Genomic DNA, 20121 nt, shown 5'->3' with positions numbered 1-20121 from the left:
AAAGGAGAATGTTAGCCGCTTTGAGACTCCTTAGGGTAGTGATAAAGCGGGATATCAAATCCAAACTCTTCTATTCTTCTTAAAGTATGTTGGGGATTCCATCCCATCCTCAATGTTGAAGCAAGTTTCAACTTGCCTTTTCAAAATGCTTTTTTCATTATAAGTCGCCTTTGCTTTCCTATTGTGCAGTTTTAATTTATAGTTACTGTTTTCATGTAAACTGCTTTGTTGGCGAGTTTGGGACTACTGCTGAATAGTGGGGCAAAACAAAAACAAAATCTGGGGCCCCCTGAATTGGGGGCCCCTTCTAGTTGGTTTCCCACAGCCACTGGATGTTAAAACTATCCCAAAGTTTTGAGGGGTTTGCTCCACCCCAATAAATACCTAGGTCTCAGAACACATTTTGTGTAAATATCAGCCACAGAAGCATTTCAGAGCGCATCCCCCCCTCTTTTCTACAAACACCTGCAGCCCAAACAAGTGTACGCGTTAGGGAATGGCAAAGTTATTTCAAAGAGGACAAAAGAAGTTGCATATCCAGTATAAACTTGCATTTCTTTCATCTAGCCTCATTTCAGCTGAAAAACATAAAGGGTCAGTACATAAACTATGTCCAGAGCAGGCACAGGAGAATAGAACCAAACACAGACCAGTTTATGGTTTACGCCACTGATGGGAAGCATCGTTCGATGGAGACGCCGTTTTATGTATTGATCAACCCGACAAATGATGAAGTGCCGGAATTTGAAGCAAGGAATATTACAGTAAGGATTGAAATATAGTGTGTCCCTCTGGTTGTTCCTTTGTCAAAGAGAACATAGCGTGGTCTTTACTTTTGTTTCCTACCCTCACAACTCTCCTACTTTTGTTTCCTACCCTCACAACCCTCACAGCATATTCCATTTATTTATTTTCTTACATTTATATCCTGCCTTTTTTCCATCATGAAGCCCATCATGTGATTCCCAGGAGATCAGCTATTTGGGCGCTGATCAGATCAAGAGCTGCTTAGCTTCGGCAAGGTGGTGGCCTCATGTGCCTTCAGACCGTCCTCTGGGAACACCATCTTTTAAAAAAAAATTTTTTAAATTCCAATCAAACCAAATTGTATATTCCAAATTTATACAAATTTTCCAATAATCAAACAAATCCCAATGTTATGCCTAATTATAAATTATTATTATTATTATTATTATTATTATTATTATTATTATTATTATTATTAAGCTGACTTCCCATGCTTCGAGATCGGAGGGAATCCTAATCATCTCATATCATTTCAAAACTCCCTCTTCACTCAAAGCATATCCATTATTTAAATCCAATTTTTCATCTTAAGAAATGGAGACTTGTTGCTCACAGAGACAGCTTTGGAGAGTGCCAGAATCATGCAGGGGCTTTCCATCCAGTGCCCCCCAGCCCCTTATTCCCTCCAGATTTGGGGCCAGGTGTTGCGGATGAGACTATTTCCTCCGGCCCTGGAGGAGTTTGGGAGGCTGATTACTCCCATCTCAGCCTCTAATTGCCTGTGCGAAATGGAGGCGATGGAATTTCAGCCATCTTCCGTGGCAATGAGCCGGAAGTCCGAGAACACCATCTTTTATGCCTGTGTATTCAGTCAACCCCAAGTAAATCAGTGCACTATGCACGATTCAAGATGTCTTAATTTGAGCTTCTGGTTTCCTTGCAGTCCTCATCAACCTACATCTGCCTCTCTATCTTCTACGCCAGGGATGGGAAGCCTCCAACTTCCCTCAGCCCCAGACAGCGTCACCAATGGAAGCTGCAAGCTTGCTCTGGATTTATTCTGGTTCAAGACCCAGCTTCCTCATTCTTCATAGTCGTCATCCAGCACTTAGCTCTTCTGCTCCTTGCTACCTCTCCTGGTCCCCAAACATCTCCTTTCTATCTGTTTGTCCCATTTCCTTTTGCTGCCCAATCTCCTATCCCTTGGTCCCCGGTCCCCCCCTCCCCAAGAATCCTGGCAACTGTAGTTCATGAAGGTTGTTGGAGCTCTGTGAGGAATAAACTACAAATCCCATGATTCTTTGGGGGGAGTCATGTGCTTTGAATGTGAGATGTCAGTGTGACACAGACTAGATCTACACAGACCTGTTTAACGTTCTTAAAATGGTTTTTTAATATATTGTTCTAAAATGTCACAGGTCATATTTGTAAATTAAAGCATTTTTCTTGTTGGGACTCAGCTGTACAGCTGCAAATAAAACATTCTAAACATGTTGCAAACAGCAATGTAAAAATGTGACACTAGATGGTGACAGTGAGCAATGGCAAATTCAATGAATTTTAAAAAAACGTTTTTTAAAAAGCATTTTCCACAGCGGTTTTTTTATATGTGTGTAGATTCCACCTTTCGTCCGTCAAAACGCTGCTGGTTGCTCTGCAGCACCCTCTGGTGTCACATTTTAATAATGCATTATGAACGCTAAAGTCAGAACACAATGGGTCCATGTAAATTATGAAAACCATTCTTTAAACCTTCCTTTACATTATAAATCATGAGTGTAGATCCATTCCTAGTCTTAACCACTTCCATCTGCACATACTTGTATAAGTTCTCATGACATTCTTTGTTCTGTTTCCTCTCTGAACATCTTTCCTTTGCTTGCTTCTCTCTTTCTAATTCCTTCTCTTTCTTTGCGAAGGCAGGGTTGTTTATTCTTCTTCTTTTTCTTGATTTCTTTCAAATGTTTTTATTTGCATTTGTTTTTTTAAAAAAATTATTTATTTGGTTTTTCAACTTAAAATTTTACAGAAATATAACAAACATAAATAATAAAAACAAGTTTTCAATGAATCTCTTGGACTTCCATCCTCCCCTTTGTGGGTCCTATTATTAATCAATTCCTCCTGCCTCTTTTATGATAATCCAAACCCATTACCTCTTCCATTATGTCCAGAATTCACCCTTAAACTACAAGTGATATTCCAGTCCTACTGATTTTAACTGTTTACAATGGTCTTTATGATAAGTTATACATTTTCCCCATTCCTTATTAAAATATTGGTCTTCCTGATTTCTGACTCTTCCAGTCTTTTTAGCCATTTCAGCATAGCCCATTAACTTCATCTGCCATGAAAAAACTCTCTGGTAGAAAATTTATCTTCTTTCCATCTCTGGATAAATAACCTCCACACAGCTGTGGTTGCATACATAAATAGCCTTTTCTGCTCCTTTGGAATTTCAGCACATAAAAAGAAGGCTTCAGGCTTTTTAACAAAGGTTATTTTAAACATTCTTTTCAACTCATTATATATCATTTCCGAAAATCCTTTTACTACCTTACAGTTCCACCATTTATTTGCATTTGTTTGCACAGCATTTTTAGAGGAATACTGGCTGAAGCTGGGCAGTAGAGTTAGGAACATGTGCCCAGGCAGACTAGTTTGCTATTGTCTGCAATGAATGATAGCCACTCTCCATGGTTTCAGACAGAGGTCTCTCCCAGCCCTACATGGAGAAGATAGGAATTGAGCCTGGGACCTTTTGCATGCTTTGAGATACAGTACCCCTTTTTCCTAAGATCAGGTGGACTTTTGAGCACCAGCAAAATTCAGTGATGGCTTATTGGAACGGACTAGATTAGCATCAGCAGGCTTACAAATTCCATGTCTTATTATTCCCTCATTCTGCAAAATAATTCTGACTTGTCTTCCTTTGACCATTCAGGTGCAGGAGGGCCAGATGAAAGAACTGGATCCATCTGTAATCAGTGCGGTTGATCTGGATGTACCTCAAGATCCCCTGATGTTTACCGTCCTTCGGCAGCCCCAGCATGGCCTCCTTGTTAATGGGAATCATGGCAATGACATCATCCGCTATAAACATGTGACCAACGGCCACCAGCGCCACGAACTTCCTGTGCAGGAGTTCTCCATGGAGCTTTTGAAAAACGGTAAATGCTCTTCTAGCCTGTTTGTCCTTCAGAACAGTTACAGCCAAGATGGTGGGACAATAAGAAGTATTCATGTTTTATTTCTCCACCTGGTTCAAAGGTTATCCTTTATATATCTATGGTTGTGTACACATTAACCCTGCACCCAGTGTGCTCCCACTGTTTGAGAAGCTGTGTGCACATGTTAGCCATGTATGTTTCTTATACATACAGGTGAAACTCGGAAAATTTGAATATCGTCAAAAAGTGCATTTATTTCAGTAACACAACTTAAAAGGGGAAACCAATAGATGAGATAGATGCATGACATGCAAAGCAAGATATGTCAAGCCTTTATTTATTTTAATTGTAATTCGTTAGGCGGGTCAATTATAAATGGAATGTAATTAATGAAATGTAATAGCGGTGCTTATTTTTGTATTATTGTAACTATTTGTTTTATTACTGTGGAATTTCCAAAAGAAAGCATTTGTAAAAATTAAAAGAAAAATTAAAAAATAGTAAGTTGTATTACTGAAATAAATGCACTTTTCAACGATATTCTAATTTTTCGAGTTTCACCTGTATAGTTAATACAGGCATCCCTGTTTTGAATTTCAATTCCCATCTTCCCACTGGTCCTGTTAGCTAGGGATCATGGGAGTTGTAGGCCAAAACATCTGGAGGGCCGCAGTTTGGGGATGCCTGAGTTAATATAGTTCCTATATATACTGTCATTTCTTACAAAATGTTGTGTTTTGATACATTTTTCTCCAAACCAGCTTTGATCCGAATTGAGGAAAAGCTGTATTTTAAGTTGGCAATGTGTAACACAGCCTCTCTCTGAGAAAATCATACTTAAACTACAGTACTGTGCATATTTGCATGGGAATAAGTTCCATTTAATTTGCTAGGATTTTTTATTTTATTTTACTGAATAAAGGATGCTTGATAGGATCAGGCTACAAATCTGTTTAAGATATGCAAACAGTTTGATCATATGTTTACTCAGAGTAAAATACAGTAAATTCAGTGGGAATATGGCCATCAAACTCAGTGGGTCTCACATTTCAGCAGACATGCCTAAAACTACACTGTAAATGGCATTCACGTCTTTCTGCAACCAAGCGGATCAGGGGAGCTGGGGGACTTTTCTTGCAAGGCTGCAGATACTGAGAGTTAGTTTGGAAAATAGGTGCCTGATGCATTGTAATGATATGAAAGAATTGCTACATGCAGCCTGAGTTGGTTGTGCAGAGGAAGGCCCTCTGGTTCTGGCGCGAGGAAAGGGGGTCAAAAGACCAAGATTGCTCAATGAAATCTTCATTCAACAAAGCTTCAGAATTTCTTTGTAAAGCAGAGCCTGTTTAATTCTGATAGTGATTTGCATGTGGAGACCTTTTAATCACCCCCCGAAATAAATTCAGACAAGACGCAAATTTTAGGCTTGCTTTTTGGCAGAATTTAGGCCACAACTTTATTGATTACAATAAAATGAGTGGTTGCATAGGCTCTGGTTCGACTAGCTCCCTGTACCCTTGCAGGTAGCGCTGACCCTGGTAGCAACCATAGGTCAGCCTCAGGTAAACACCTGGAGCAGTGGCAAGCAGGAGCCCTGCTAGTCCTCCACCCAGATGTCCCCTGGACTCAGGCTCAGGGCACAACCCCTCACAGGGAAGACCAACCATGAGTCCGTGGATTCCTTTATCAGAATACCCAACACATAGGGATGGCTAGGCATCCTGCCACCCCTATCACCTGAACCAGAGCCTATCCACAACCTTACATGTTGTGGCGATTTGCTACGTGGCAGGTGAAACCCAAATGGCACCAGCCAATCAGCCAAGTGGGGAAAATTCCTGCCGTGCCCCTGTCCCAATGACAGGTGACACACGACGGCATAGCAAGGTCAAATGCAAGCCCTAAATATAGGGAGAGGAGGGCAGGTGTTCCGGTGCACAGCCCCAAAGAGGAAGCTCAGGGACACATGCATAGGCTTAAATAGAGGTCCCTCGATGGACTTTAGCTGGCATCCCTTTGGTCAGATTGCACCCAGCATCAAGGGACCTCCAATAGGATGTTGTGGCCATCCAAATGTTCCCACCCACAACACAGGGTCTGGTTGCCAGATCGCACCGCAACACGTGCCCTCTTGTTAGGGAGGACCCGATTTATAAATAATGTTTGGCATGGTGAAAGCGGGCAGAGACCATGCTGGGGAGTTACAAGAACCAGAAAGGGAGGCAGGGCACTGACTTCTAGAGGCTGAACCCCTTTGAGCCCCCCAATATTTGTTAGCTGAGCTGTCACAGTGTTCATCTGGGCATTGGATGGGACATCACTAAATCAAACGTGATGCCCAGATGCAACACCGTTGTGTGTGACGCCAAGGACACGATGGGTCCTCGTCCTCCTCCTTTTAACACAGAGGGGAAGCAGCCCCCGGCCCATGGCAGTGGCAGGAGGAGCAGGAGGCAGACGAGCCACCAGCCATGGAGGCAAGCTGTCACACAATGGCATCGCATCTGACGTCCATGCGTCATGCACAATGTCAGCCCCCCTCCCCAATCTCCCTCCCGAGTCATTGCATCTTCAGAAAGGTTTGTGTGCCTGAGCTTCACAACTTGTGTTCTAAAGTAAGGCCCACTGAGTTTGACAAAGCTTCCACCCAGGTAAGGCATATAAAAAAAAAAGGTAAAGGACTCAAAGGCAACTATGGGGTGTGGCGCTCATCTCACTTTCAGGCTGTCCACAGACAGCTTTCTGGGTCATGTGGCCAGCATGACTAAACCACTTCTGGAGCAACGGGACGGAAACCAAAGTGCACGGAAACACCATTTACCTTCCCGGCAGAGCAGTATTTATTTATCTACTTACACTAGCTTGCCTTCTGATCAGCAAGCCCAAGAGGCTCAGTGGTTTGGACTACAGTCTTTTTGGTGTGTGGGAACCCCTTTGGTTTCTTCCCATACTGCATTGGCTAACTGGGAAGAGCCACAGTGGGGCACCTCCCAACATTTTTATCAAATCACACTAGAATGGTTGAACTATGGTTTCTATATGCACTCAAAAGGGAAGGTGAACATTTTTAAAATTTCTCAGGGATGGATGGATGGATGACAAAACAGACACATTCCTCTCTCTCTCTCTCTCTCTCTCTCTCTCTCTCTCTCTCTCTCTCTCTCTCTCTCTCTCTCTCTCTCTCTCTGAAAAAGCAGATGGTTTTCAAAGGAGCATTATTAGTCGAGCAGGCCGCGATATGTGTTTTTGAGTCAATGGTGTGCTGGTGGATTAATGAACAGCTGCTGTATTCAAGGATTGTCCCATGCTAGTTGAAGCAAGCTGGCTGTGACCAGCAGACTTGTGGGGGGCGGGGAGCAGGATGGAAACAGTGGGAAATGATGTGAAAGAGATTTTGAGGGGAAACTGATTAATTTTTCTTTTCCCCCCCTCCTTCTCCCCTCTCCCTCTCTCTTGTTATCATCCCCTTCATCCCACCTTCCAGGAATGAGGCTGATGTATATGCATGATGACTCTGACAGCCTAGCGGATGGCTTTACAATCCAGCTATCAGATGGGAAACATAAAGTGTCAAAAACCATTTCGGTAGAGGTCATTCCAGTTAATGACGAGAAACCAGTGCTGAGCAAGTAAGCCACATGTTCATGTTCCAATTTGGTGCATGTGTTCTGACAAAGTGATTCAGCAGTGATCACAACAGCAAATTAGTGATTAATAGAGCTCATCTCCTGTAAATAACCACAGACTAATGCCAACAGTGCTCCACAAAAAACAATCCTTTGTGAAGGACATTCTGTTATGATCAGAGAGAGCAATGTAGCCAAATCTGAATCAGAGGTACCTACGAACAGAGATACGCAGCTTGTATGTACAAAAGAATGCACACATATACATATATTGTATACAAATCAAAGGCAACCTGTTTACAATGTTTGCACCCTCTGGTGGTCATTCCAAACTTTGGCACAGACCTTTTCTCTGCTTCAGTTTTCTATCTGGGTTACTCTGACAATTTCAGTTTCTATCGGTTTCTCATTTTTCCTCTCTTAAGTTGAGTTCTCCACATTTCCAGACAAATTTGTGTTTTTTCCATTTTCCATTTTAGTGCAAATATCTCCCAGGATAGGAATTTTTGCCTAATATATAACTTTTTGGCAAAGCAACCTCATTATATGCATTTCAAGCATACTGTATATGCATATATATTTTTACACATCACCTGACTTGGGAAGTGCAAATTTAGAAAGGTGCCTGTGTTTCAGTTTGTGTATTGCTTTGGAAAGGGCAAATTATGTAGGTTCACCTTCCAATGCAATTGGATTTCTCCTCTATCCCTAACTCCTCATGCCATTGTTTGAGCTGGGCCATAAATCAGGATCTCAGCACTGTACTTGAAGACCTCATTCTTCATCTGTATTAACAGAATGGTGCCTTGCTTGCTTGAAATCTGTGTGGGGTGTGTGTGTTCTCTGAGTGATTCTTCCTCTCATTATTTCTGTAATTATCCTCCTTTTCAACAAATAACATGATGGGTCCTTTGTTTGTTTGTTTGTTGCAGGAAGGGTAAGATAGAGGTGACTATGGGTGAAGCCCAAATTATTTCTAGTGCTGTTCTGTCAGCTGAAGATAAAGACACCCCAAGGGAACAAATTTATTATTTATTTGAGAGTGTCCCAGAAAATGGACATCTTCAGCTCAAGGTCAGTTTTTGTATTTCTACAAAAACCAAACAAAGTATTACTTGGGGGAGAGGAAGAACCCAGACTTCTTGGGTTAGAATAGGAATCAGTGTAATCCTCCTGTTTCTTAATAGTCTCTCATGGCTTGAAACACACTGCAGTGCCTAAGATAATTTCTACTCTGATCCTTGGAACAATCCAGTAGTGGATGTTCTGTTCACACCAGTGGAACTTCTGCCAGCAGAGTTGTTTCCGAGGAAGTTGATCATAGGAAGTGTGAAGAACTCGCACCGGGGCTCTTGTTCTTTCTAATTATGTGTGTGCCAAATATGTACCCCTGCTTATATTTTCAGAACTATATAATTGCCATAGGCTACAGTGGCTATGTGGGACGTTGGTGGCGCTGTGGGTTGAACCACAGAGCCTAGGGCTTGCCGATCAGAAGGTCGGCAGTTCGAATCCCCGCGACGGGGTGAGCTCCTGTTGCTTTGTCCCTGCTCCTGCCAACCTAGCAGTTCGAAAGCACATCAAAGTGCAAGTAGATAAATAGGGACCGCTCCGGTGGGAAGGTAAACGGCATTTCCGTGCGCTGCTCTGGTTTGCCAGAAGCGGCTTAGTCATGCTGGCCACATGACCTGGAAGCTGTACGCCAGCTCCCTCGGCCAATAGAGTGAGATGAGCACCGCAAACCCAGAGTCAGTCACGACTGGACCTAATGGTCAGGGGTCCCTTTACCTTTACCTTTTTACAGTGGCTATGTGGCGGGTGGCGCTGTGGTCTAAACCACTGAGCCCCTTGGGTTTGCTGATCAGAAGGTTGGCAATTCGAATCCCCACAATGGGGTGAGCTCTAGTTGCTCTGTCCCAGCTCCTGCCAACCTAGCAGTTCGAAAGCACACCAGTGCAAATAGATAAATAGGTACCGCTGTGGCGGGAAAGTAAACGGTGTTTCTGTGCGCTCTGGTTTCCATTACAGTGTTCCGTTGCACCAGAAGCAGTTTAGTCCTGCTGGCCACATGACTCGGAAAGCTGTCTGTGGACAAGCACTGGCTCCCTCGGCCTGAAAGCAAGATGAGCACCACATCCCATAGTTGCCTTTGACTGGACTTAACTGCCCAGGGGTCCTTTACCTTTTTTTACCTTTTTACAATGGCTAAGGACAACAGTAGGGATAGCCAGTAAGGGGCGCTCCAGATATTGTGGACTACAGCTTCCATCATCCTTGAACACTGGCCATGCTGGCTGATGGGAGTTGTAGTCTAGCCAGACAAGTTGGCTACTCCTCGGCTATAAACAAGGGCAGAAAGTCTTTTATCCTGCTTCCCCTCAAGGGCAATTTATGTGGCACTGGGTGGGGCTGGAATCAATGCTAGGCAGGGTTAGAGCCAAAAGTGAGCAGGGCCACAGTCGAATGTAGACAGCACACCTATCCCTTCCCCTTTGTTTTCATAGAATCATAGAATCATAGAGTTGGAAGAGACCACAAGGGCCATCCAGTCCAACCCCCTGCCAAGCAGGAAACACCATCAAAGCATTCCTGGCATATGGCCATCAAGCCTCTGCTTAAAGATCTACAAAGAAGGAGACTCCACCACACTCCTTGGCAGCAAATTCCACTGCCGAACAGCTCTTGCTGTCAGGAAGTTCTTCCTAATTTTTAGGTGGAATCTTCTTTCTTGTAGCTTGAATCCATTGCTCCGTGTCCGCTTCTCTGGAGCAGCAGAAAACGTTTTTCTTCCTTGTTATTCACATGAAATTAGGCCAAGGTGCTGTTGGTCCCTGACTTCTGGCTTATAAGGTCTCGTCACTAGTATTACACACAGTTGATCACTAAAATGGTATTTCTTTTGTTTAGTGACAGGGGTTTTTTTTTGTTTTGTTTTGTGTAGGTAGGCCATGACTGGGTGACACTCCAAAATGGGATGAAGTGCACCCAGAATGACATAGACATGAACTCTGTGAGATACATACACACGGGAACAATTGGCTCAAAGGAGCAGGACAGTTTTGTGTTTCATCTATGGGATGGAGACAATAGATCCCCAGAGGTGGCTTTCCCTATTACCATCAAGGACTTGGAAAAAGGTAAATCTATATCTAATCTTTTCATGTAAGGCAAGATTCCTCCTAGTGTTGTTGTTGTTTTCCCCCCTAAGGAGCAGTTCATACTTGATCTTGTATATGGGTATGTACAGGGCTTTTTTTCAGCCAGAACTCAATTCCAGCAGATCTCAGACAAGCGCCATTGCCATTATAAGAGAACAAGAGAGGCGTTCATGATGAATTCCAGCACCTCTTTTTCCAGAAAAATGGCACTGGGTATGTATGAATTTAGCTCCAAGCAGGCCCTTGGTAGCTTCACACATTCACAGTGATCTAATCCTGTAGAGCTCATCACAAGGAGTTTGTACAAACTTTACACTTATTACAAACAAGGTTTGTAAGAAGGCACCAATTCCAACCCATGTTCTTCACAAACAGTGCTGTTTCTGTTCTGCTGCAGTTCAGCTTCTAACAAAAACTACATTATTCATCTCACTGTCTACGGTAGCAGGATTTTACATAATTAATTATTAGTTTACACCATACATTTCAATGCACAGGAAACGCACTGCATTTTGGGGTGGGGAGTTATCAATTATATATTGATAGCAGCAAATACCTTTCATATTCAGTGGATTGATTTCCATTCTGGTCATTGGGCAAATAAATGAACACCCGCAATTTATGCTCCTGTTTCTATTTCCATCGGAATTCGGGGGGGGGGCACCCCTTCAGAATACTTTTCAAAGGGGAGGATTATTCCATAAAAGTCACATTCTTCCTTTTCTGCTAGTGGAAACATCTTGTGAAGGGAATTCCATTCAAGGAGCACTCCCACCAGCAGAAGCCTAGTAAGAATCTAAACCAAAAGATATTGTTAATATTTATGTTCCATGTGTCCTATAGGAAACATTGCAGTTTTCACAAAGCCCCTCACTGTGTTGAAGGGCGACAGAGGCTACCTGATGACGGACATCCTCCTTGCAGTCGATGGCACTGAGAAGCCAGAGGAGATCCTCTATGTGATAACCTCCCCACCTCAGTACGGACAGCTTGAGTATGTCAGCTATCCTGGAGTTGCCATTACAAGTTTCAGCCAAATGGATGTGGCAGGCCAGGCCGTCTGCTATGTCCACAATAGCAAGGCAGCTTCTCCAAGGGATACGTTCAGGTAAGCAGTGAAAAATCTATTGCTTTTCTTAATAAAAGTAGCATCAAATAGGAACAGTAAATGCATGGCAGGAGGTGGTACAGCATTCTCCTTTTCGGCATGACATCTTCATGCAAAGAGATCCATGTTTGATCTAAGGTGGGGTGAAGAACTTCTGCCCCCCCCATATGTGCCAGGTTAGCACTTTTCTCACACAAGACGCGAAATGCTGGCAGTTTCACTAGTTGAGGTTTATTAGCAATAACAGGCTTTCAGCAATCCAAGCTTCCCACAACTGATTCCTCACTGTCAGAGTCAGTTGACTCGACTGGCTTCCGCCAGGCCCACCCCCGCTTCCTGCTGGTCTTCCTTTGTTCTAATCCTTGCTCCACTGCCTACTTCTTGGAGATTTAGGTGCAGCCAATTCCTCCTCCTCTGGAGTTGAATCCAACCCCCTCCTACCACCTGCCTCCTGCTCCTTCATCTCTGTGCTGCTGTGTGAAAACTTACAGGCAGCAATTCAGAGCAAGAAGGGCTTATCTCACTTTTGTTGTGTGAAAGAATCAAGTTCCTGTTTTCCTTCCTCCCCCTCTGCAGATTCCTCTCTGCCGACCATGTCTCTGACAATATGCATACCTGCCAAGTTGCTGTCAGAGAAATAAGGGACCGGGCCAGAAATAGCAGACCGGAAGTAGCGCTGCCGCCATTTTGGAACTGGCCGGAGCATCCTCAGAAGTGACTTTTGATGCTGCTTTGCCCAGTTCCAACATGGCCACCGCGCCAGAAGTCGCACTGCAGTCATTTTGGAACTGGGCAGAGCAGCATCAAAAGTCGCTTCTGAGCATGCTCCGCCCAGTTCCAAAATGGCCGCCGCGCCAGAATAAACGGGGGGGAACAAAAAAAATCTGTTTTTTCAGCTAGGAACAGCTGGGAAAACGGGGATTTCCCAGGGAAAACGGGAGACTTGGCAGCTATGGACAATATGTTGTTTGACACCAATTCCCATCAGCCTCAACCAATGTGGCCAGGGGTCAGGGATGAGGGGAGCTGTAGTCTGAAGGGCCACTAGTTCCCCACTCCTCATCTAAAATAAGGATAACACTTGAACAGTTCCCTGCACCGCATGGAAAATAGTTACCATTGTCTTTGTGGTCTAAGGAGTTGTCCATAATAGGAACGTGGTATATATGTAAACGGATTGTATGTTGACATTTTAGTTGTCTCCTAAAAGCACACATTAAAAATATGGTATAACCAAGCTCATTTGGAGCCTGCTTTCTAGGTTGTTTATTATTCTCATAGGTTGCCCATGAACCCTTTCTATTGCATCAGCATTATTGCCCGTAAGTAAATGAAGTTTTACCTAGCTGCACCACTAATTTGGCTGCTGAGTTTCTGCACTCAATTTTATAGCTGGAAGAAAAATTCAGAATGTAACATAATGCTGGATCTCCTTGAACACCAAGACTTTGCAAATAAAGTTGGTGTGCATGCTCAGGGCAACATTCTGGGTGGTATTCAACTAAGTTTTACTGACAATAGACCCATTAAATTAATGGACATGAGTAAGTTAGACCCATTTGTTTTTATGCATCTGCTCCAAGTAAAACTTAGTTGAATTTCACCCACTGCCTTGCAAACTACTTATGCCCATATCTTGATTCAGGCAGTGCATTTAAGATTATTTTTTCTGTGGTTTGGAGAGATATTTTAATTTAATATAATGAGGTATTTTAACAATTTGAAATTCTTTACTTAAACTCATTGATTAGCCGGTTAAAAAGCAGAGACACTGATTAATGAAACAAATTTGTATCTATCGACAGTTCTGGGTCAATTTGCTGTCCTCATCTGGGATTTTGCTTTTTTTAATTAATTAGTAAACTGGGGGGAAGCCAGATTCTGGATAATAATAATAATAATTTATTATTTATACCCCGCCCATCTGGCTGGGTTTCCCCACTCACACCATTTTTTTGTTCCAGTTTAACTAAGATGGTACATATTCATGTTCATATGCATAGATGCATAATATGTAGCTACCTGTCTGACTATGTCTGTGTGTTTATACATACTTATAGTTAAATTGGTGTGACATTGCTTATAGACATGCCCAGAGTCTTATGCCCAGACCAGACGCACTTTGACAAGGTATTTTAAAGAAATGAAGATATACGTGTCTGTTTCAATCACTGTAAAATGATGTTCCTGGCTGTTCGAATTTGGCCACACAGTTGGTTATATATTGAGATATAAATACTGTGGCAGATTATTAAAAAATAAAACACCAAGGGCTGGTGACATTTAATTAAATGAGGGTTTAAATGATCAGATTTTTACCGTCCGTTAAGGCACTTTATTCCATCGTAAACCTCACAGCATTGTTTGATACTGCTGGCCTGGAAGAGGGATTTGGCACTGCTTGTTTGGGACAGATGACTTCAAGTGATTAGCAATCTGACATCAGACGCTGGCAGCAGGATGCTAAAAGAACATGCTAATGTCCTCCATTTTGACACGGTGGATCAGTTTTGTAATAAGCTGGCACTATCTCCTGATTCCATTTTTATATTTTAAATGCCATGGCAGATGGTAAGTCCTGCAGCCAGCTCTATTGCCATGAACTAGAGAAAGCCTAAAAACCTCGGTAATGGTGAAATCAAGCCACGTGACTTAGCCTCCTAACTAAGCTCGAGAGTTATCCCCTCCCCCCCAAAAATTCATCAGAGTGATGGGAATGTTGGCTGCTTCCCATTCCTGAGGGAAACGTGGAACAGAACTAAACATGGAATAAACAACACGCTGGAAGAAAGGGGCATGGTGTTTCCTTGAAACAAACAACCTCATTGTCTGGGGGGGACCTAGCAATGCACGCCATTTGCATGGCAATTACGAGCCTGCCTTTGAAAGTTGGACCACAGATAATCTATCCTCATGCACTGAACTGCTTGCTAAGTCCTTTACATTACTCAGGTTTGGGATGAATATATTTGTGGGCCTTTCTAAACCAAGAATCTAATAAATCTTTAGTATTAATATTTTTGCAGCATGGACGAGCACTGGCCCCCAGTCCTATAGGCCATATAGGCAATTCTTTGTGGCAGCAGAACTCCGAGGTCTCCAGTCTGATTAGGGGTGTATTCTGTGGCAAATTGCCACCGCAGTCCTTTAGGGCAACATGGTCTGAAGCATTTTATCCTAGTGTCAGCTCCTTTTTTATTCATTCCATTCAACTGAGTGGGCAAACTTTCATTTGTTTGTAGGGAATAGAAAAGTGCGTCTTCAATCAGGAAAACCTTTCAAGAGAAAACACAGTTCATCCCTCGGCTTACAAGAACAGTGGGTGGAAGTAATTTTTGTTGATGGTAGTAAAGTTGCTTAACAATTTGGTCCTATGCTTGAGTACCATCTTCCCTCTTCACCCTCAGAATTCACAGAAATGCCCTTATACAGTAGTACATTGGTTCTTGAACTTAATTCGTTCGACTCCCGAAACATTTCAAAACCAATGTGCGGCTTCCAATTGGCTGCAGGAGCTTCCTGCACTGAAGCAGAAGCCGTATCAGACATTCGGCTCCCGAAAAACATACAAAAACCGGAACACTTACTTCCGGATATCCGGCATTCAGGAGCTGATTTGTTCGACAGCTAAGCCATTCACGAACCAAGGTATGACTACATCCACAGCATTGCTTTCATTCCAGCCAAAGCTGTGATATAACTAAACTGATGACAGGACATCCGTTTTACCACTGGAACAAACATTAGGTCAGTTCAGACATCTGCTGCAGTTTTTCTCAGGTGGGAATATATTTCCCTTCAGTAAAAATTTTTCTTACTCTTATAAAGCATCAAGCCTGCCTGCTCTTTTCCCCATCCGTTTGATGGCATAATGCCTACACACGTTGGTCACTTCTGAATCATCAGTTGGAAGTTTTCAGGGTAGTAACTTGAATATCAGCAGTTTCTCGGGCCAAGAGGTCACAAACTCTACATCAAGAATCAGGCACACGACCCCAATGGTATCAAGGCTTTTCTGACCTCAAGAGTTCTAGCTCTGGCCTTTGACCTAGGGCTAAGGTGAAATAAATGATTCAAATATTCATTGGTTTGTATATATGAACAAAATGCCTGTGGCTCAATGCACACCCCAATTAAGATTTGTTCCTGTCTCCTAGGCACTCAGATAGGAGAGCTGAGGAAGACCCCCTGGCTGCTGTGACCTTGAAGGCCTGCTGCCAGACAGCTTTTATTTTTATACAAAATAATAGTTCAGTGGAGAGAGGAAACTTGGCTGACAACAGTAGCAGACTTTAAATCGACATTATATTACTTTTTATATTACTTTTTATATTAATTTTTATATTAATTTTTTATATATATAAAAAATTAAAAAATAGTCCAGTAGCACCTTAGAGACCAACTAAGTTTGTTCTTGGTATAAGCTTTCATGTGCATGCACACTTCTTCAGATACACCAAGAAGTGTGCATGCACACAAAAGAACAAACTTAGTTGGTCTCTAAGGTGCTACTGGACTAATTTTTGTATATTTCAACTGCGTCAGACCAACATTGCTACCTACCTGAATTATATTGCTAGTAGATCATGTGCAATTGCATACCCTCCAAGTATCCTCATTTTCCAGGGACAGGCCCAGAATTACAAAAGCCATACTGGCTTCCGATTTGATCCCAGAATGTCCCTATTTCCCCCGCCAGTGCCATCTCTGCTGAGCTTGGGGTGGAGGATGAGCCGGCGCTTTTCCCGAGTGGCAGTGGTGGCGGCTGCTGCCTCGCTATAGTCTTCCCATGGCTGTTGCTGTTGGCCTCCTCCCTTGGGCAGCTCATAGCTGTGTTCATTTATCAGTGACGCTTCAACATTTTGAAACAAGAATGTTGTTGAACACCATAAAAGTGGCATGTCGATCCTTAAAATAAACAAACCCTTCCACGGCAATTGGGGGTCACTGAAAAGAAACAGAACAGAATACTGAAACATGGGTGCAACGATGTCTCTGCATCCTCATAATCATTCCCACAACTTGCAGTCAATTTATGCAGTTGGTTTTATCATAAATCATTTTTTTATTAAAGATTTCCTTGATTTACAAAAATATGTGCAATGTCTCTCGTAACATTTTTACTAATCAGTTTCATTTGTTGAGACATTGGGAAGAAAAGGGGGAAAGAGGTAGATGGGGGAAGGGTGGGTGGGGTGACAATGTTTCTATTTTACTTAATATATGTGGAGGGGGGGTTGTCAGCGTCGCTTGTGTAGGTTCTCTGCTGTTCGCTTGTGTTCCTTTGGTGGTGAGAGATGTTGGGGTTGGCCTAGGACAGGCATCCCCAAACTGCGGCCCTCCAGATGTTTTGGCCTACAACTCCCATAATCCCTAGCTAAGAGGACCAGTGGTCAGGGATGATGGGAATTGTAGTCCAAAACATCTGGAGGGCCAAAGTTTGGGGATGCCTGGTAGGATATGGTTGTTCATTTGTGGTTGGCTGTGGTGGTCTTTGTTTCGTGTGTGAGTGGGGTGGGTCGGTGTTTTGGATCAGGTTAGCCATATTGATTCTATGCTGTTGGTGGGCTTTTGTCATTGTCTTGTTGGGCTGTGTATGTGATCAAGGGGAGCCATACCAGGGTGAAGCCATCTTCTTCTATTTGTCCCCGTGTCAGTTTCAGCTTATTGGTTACGGCAATTTTTCTAGTAAGGCTGTTTCCCATGCTATTTGGTACCATTGGTCCAAGCTGACTCCTGACAGGTCTCTGATCATAAATCATTTGAATGCTGTCTCTTAAGTTCACAGACTTTGTGTCTGCCACTCATGAGTGCCATTCTTTCAGAGACTGGGGGTCTTGATATGTTCTCAGAGTTACCGAGAGGCAAACCCTTTAGTAAAGGTGTCTGTTATATTTCATTTCAGTAGATGGTGAAACAGGAACACTTGCCTCTTTTTGCCAGATTCATCGTCAGCAATGGACTAAGGACAAAACACGGAGAGTTTGAGATCATCCTGGAGACAGTGGACCAAGCCTTACCCACAGTGGCCAAGAACGAAGGCTTGACTTTACTCGAAGGTGGCATTGCGTTCCTTTCTCCAGACATTCTCCAGCTCTCGGACCCAGACACAGATCCGCAAAACCTCTCCTTTCTCCTAGCACAGCTCCCACAGTACGGCCAGCTCTTCAACAGAAAGTCTGGCCTATGGAAGCAAAGCTTCAGCCAACAAGATGTGGACAATCTGAACATTGCTTATAGACATGGAGGAGGGGATTCTCGGATTGACAGATTTACATTTGTGGCAACAGATGGAGTGAATGAAGGCTTCATAGTAAATAACAAGGTGCAGCTAGAGCCCTTGGCGTTCAGCATCCAGGCAAGTTCCTACACACACACACACACACACTATTGTCTTTAGCTTCATTTTGATCCAGGTTTTAGGATTCTATCGTGCTGTATTTTATTCAGTTATTATTATTTTTAATAAAAAACCATCCCAGAAGCACTAAAGAATGGTGATAGATACCATACATTCTGTAAAATAAAGAAGTAAACTTAATGTCCCAAGTTTTGACTGTTAGCTATTCCATTTCCATACTTCTTTATTCATTTGTTAAAATGTTGGTATTGACAATTTTCGAGATAAAATACAATAAGAATCAAACTAGTCTACAAAATGAGAATCTTTAAAAAAAAAACCAAAAGAAGAAAAAAGCAAGAGAAAACAGAAAAAAGAGAAAGAGGAAAGAAAATACCCCTAAGACCCTTTACCATATTTACTGTATATCCTGTCATTTATCCACATATACAGTAGAGAGGTAGACTTTCCCATCTCCCACCTGGGAGCCTACATCATCTCCCAGTCTCTCACCCTGGGAGACCCTTTCTACCCTGCCTTTCCTGCAGGGAGCCCCCTCCTCCAACTGTCCCCTTCCTGTTTGTGTCTTCAGTCCAAGGCAAATTACTTCCTTCCCCCACCCAAATACATACAATTGGCAGATAGAGGTGTGGATGTACGTCTCTGTTTTTCCCTTCTTTGTTTTTCCTCCTTTTTTATCCTTTTAACTTTGTCCTGTTTGTTCTCTTTCTCTCTTTCTCTTTCTCTTGTTTTCCCTTTGTATTTTTACTATTTCGTATTGGGAACATTCCTACTTCTTTATTAATGAGGATGTCTTGAACTACTTGTATGCCAAATGAAGTGTTTTATGTTAAAGTTGCCTTGATTTTTGCTGTCTTCTTTAGCCCCTTTCATGTGTGAATTGCATAAAAGGGCATCAATTGTAGGTGGTGGTTATGGGACTGTGCTTCTGTCTCTGCTCAATTCCCAACGTCCACACATTAGGCATGGGTGTTTAACATGAAAAGCCTGTGTGTGTGTGTGTGTGTGTGTGTGTGTGTGTGTGTGTGTGTGTGTGTGTGTAAACTTGAGCCATCCAAGCTCACAGTCGTACAGGCTTCGAGGATGTGTGAAGAAATGGCTCATCCGCTTTTCCCCATGGTAACATATGGATGTTGGGGGAGGAACTGAGAAACCACATGTATGGGACCAGAGACATAGGCTCTTTCTATGCCCCTTCACATGATTCTTGCATGAAGGGGGCTTTTCATCATAAACATACATACACACAAACACAAAGTTGTAGTAATTTGCATGCCTTAGATTACATGTATCTCAAGATTTAGTGTTCTAGGACTTAGATAAGCTAATTTGTCAAACTGGTTTGGGTTTAAGGTCCCTGTTTTTATGTACAGTGGTACCTCGGTTTGAGTACACAATTGGTTCCGGAAGTCTGTACTTAACCTGAAGCGTACTTAACCTGAAGCAAACTTTCCCATTGAAAGTAAAGGAAAGTGGATTAATCCATTCCAGACGGTCTGTGGAGTACTCAACCTGAAGTGTACTTAACCCGAGGTACGAGTGTAATTGATTCCAGAAGTCCGTACTTAACCTGAAGCGTACTTAACCTGAAGCGAACTTTCCCATTGAAAGTAATGGAAAGTGGATTAATCCGATCCACACAAGAGTACTTAAACTGAAAATACTCAAACCGAGGCGAACTTAAACTGAGGTATGACTGGTTCTGGAAGTCTGTACTTAACCTGAAGCGTACTTAACCTGAAGCGAACTTTCCCATTGAAAGTAATGGAAAGTGGATTAATCCGTTCCAGATGGGTCCGAGGAGTACTTAAACTGAAGCGTACTCAAACCGAAGCATACTTAAACCGAGGTATGGCCGTATACATGTATGACTTCAAAAAGTAGAGCCTTGGTTATAATAGGGCAAGGGTAAGGGAGTGTGTTGCTCCTTCCTTCCTTCCTTCCAAATCTA

The 20121-nt window shown here is 42.8% G+C and overlaps 1 protein-coding gene across 6 annotated transcripts in view; it reads left to right on the top strand.

Annotated features, from left to right (window-relative positions):
- FREM1 (FRAS1 related extracellular matrix 1) overlaps positions 1-20121 on the top strand; it is an 89889-nt gene that overhangs the window by 42352 nt on the left and 27416 nt on the right. For 2 of the 6 annotated variants that reach the window (XM_035140801.2, XM_060269023.1), the window contains 7 exons: positions 568-764; positions 3692-3917; positions 7402-7546; positions 8476-8617; positions 10485-10680; positions 11545-11809; positions 17753-18167. In XM_035140801.2, the coding sequence (XP_034996692.2) occupies positions 568-764; positions 3692-3917; positions 7402-7546; positions 8476-8617; positions 10485-10680; positions 11545-11809; positions 17753-18167 (1586 nt within the window). Of the gene's footprint in view, positions 1-567; positions 765-3691; positions 3918-7401; positions 7547-8475; positions 8618-10484; positions 10681-11544; positions 11810-17714; positions 18168-20121 lie in introns of those variants that run through there. The other 4 variants (XM_035140804.2, XM_035140803.2, XM_060269024.1 and 1 more) reach the window with 4 other exon arrangements.

The sequence above is a fragment of the Zootoca vivipara genome, chromosome 16 (assembly GCF_963506605.1).
Source record: "Zootoca vivipara chromosome 16, rZooViv1.1, whole genome shotgun sequence".
NCBI classification, from domain to species: Eukaryota; Metazoa; Chordata; class Lepidosauria; order Squamata; family Lacertidae; genus Zootoca; species Zootoca vivipara.
The sequence above is the reverse complement of the archived record's forward strand: the minus strand, read 5'-3'. Positions and strand labels throughout refer to the sequence as shown.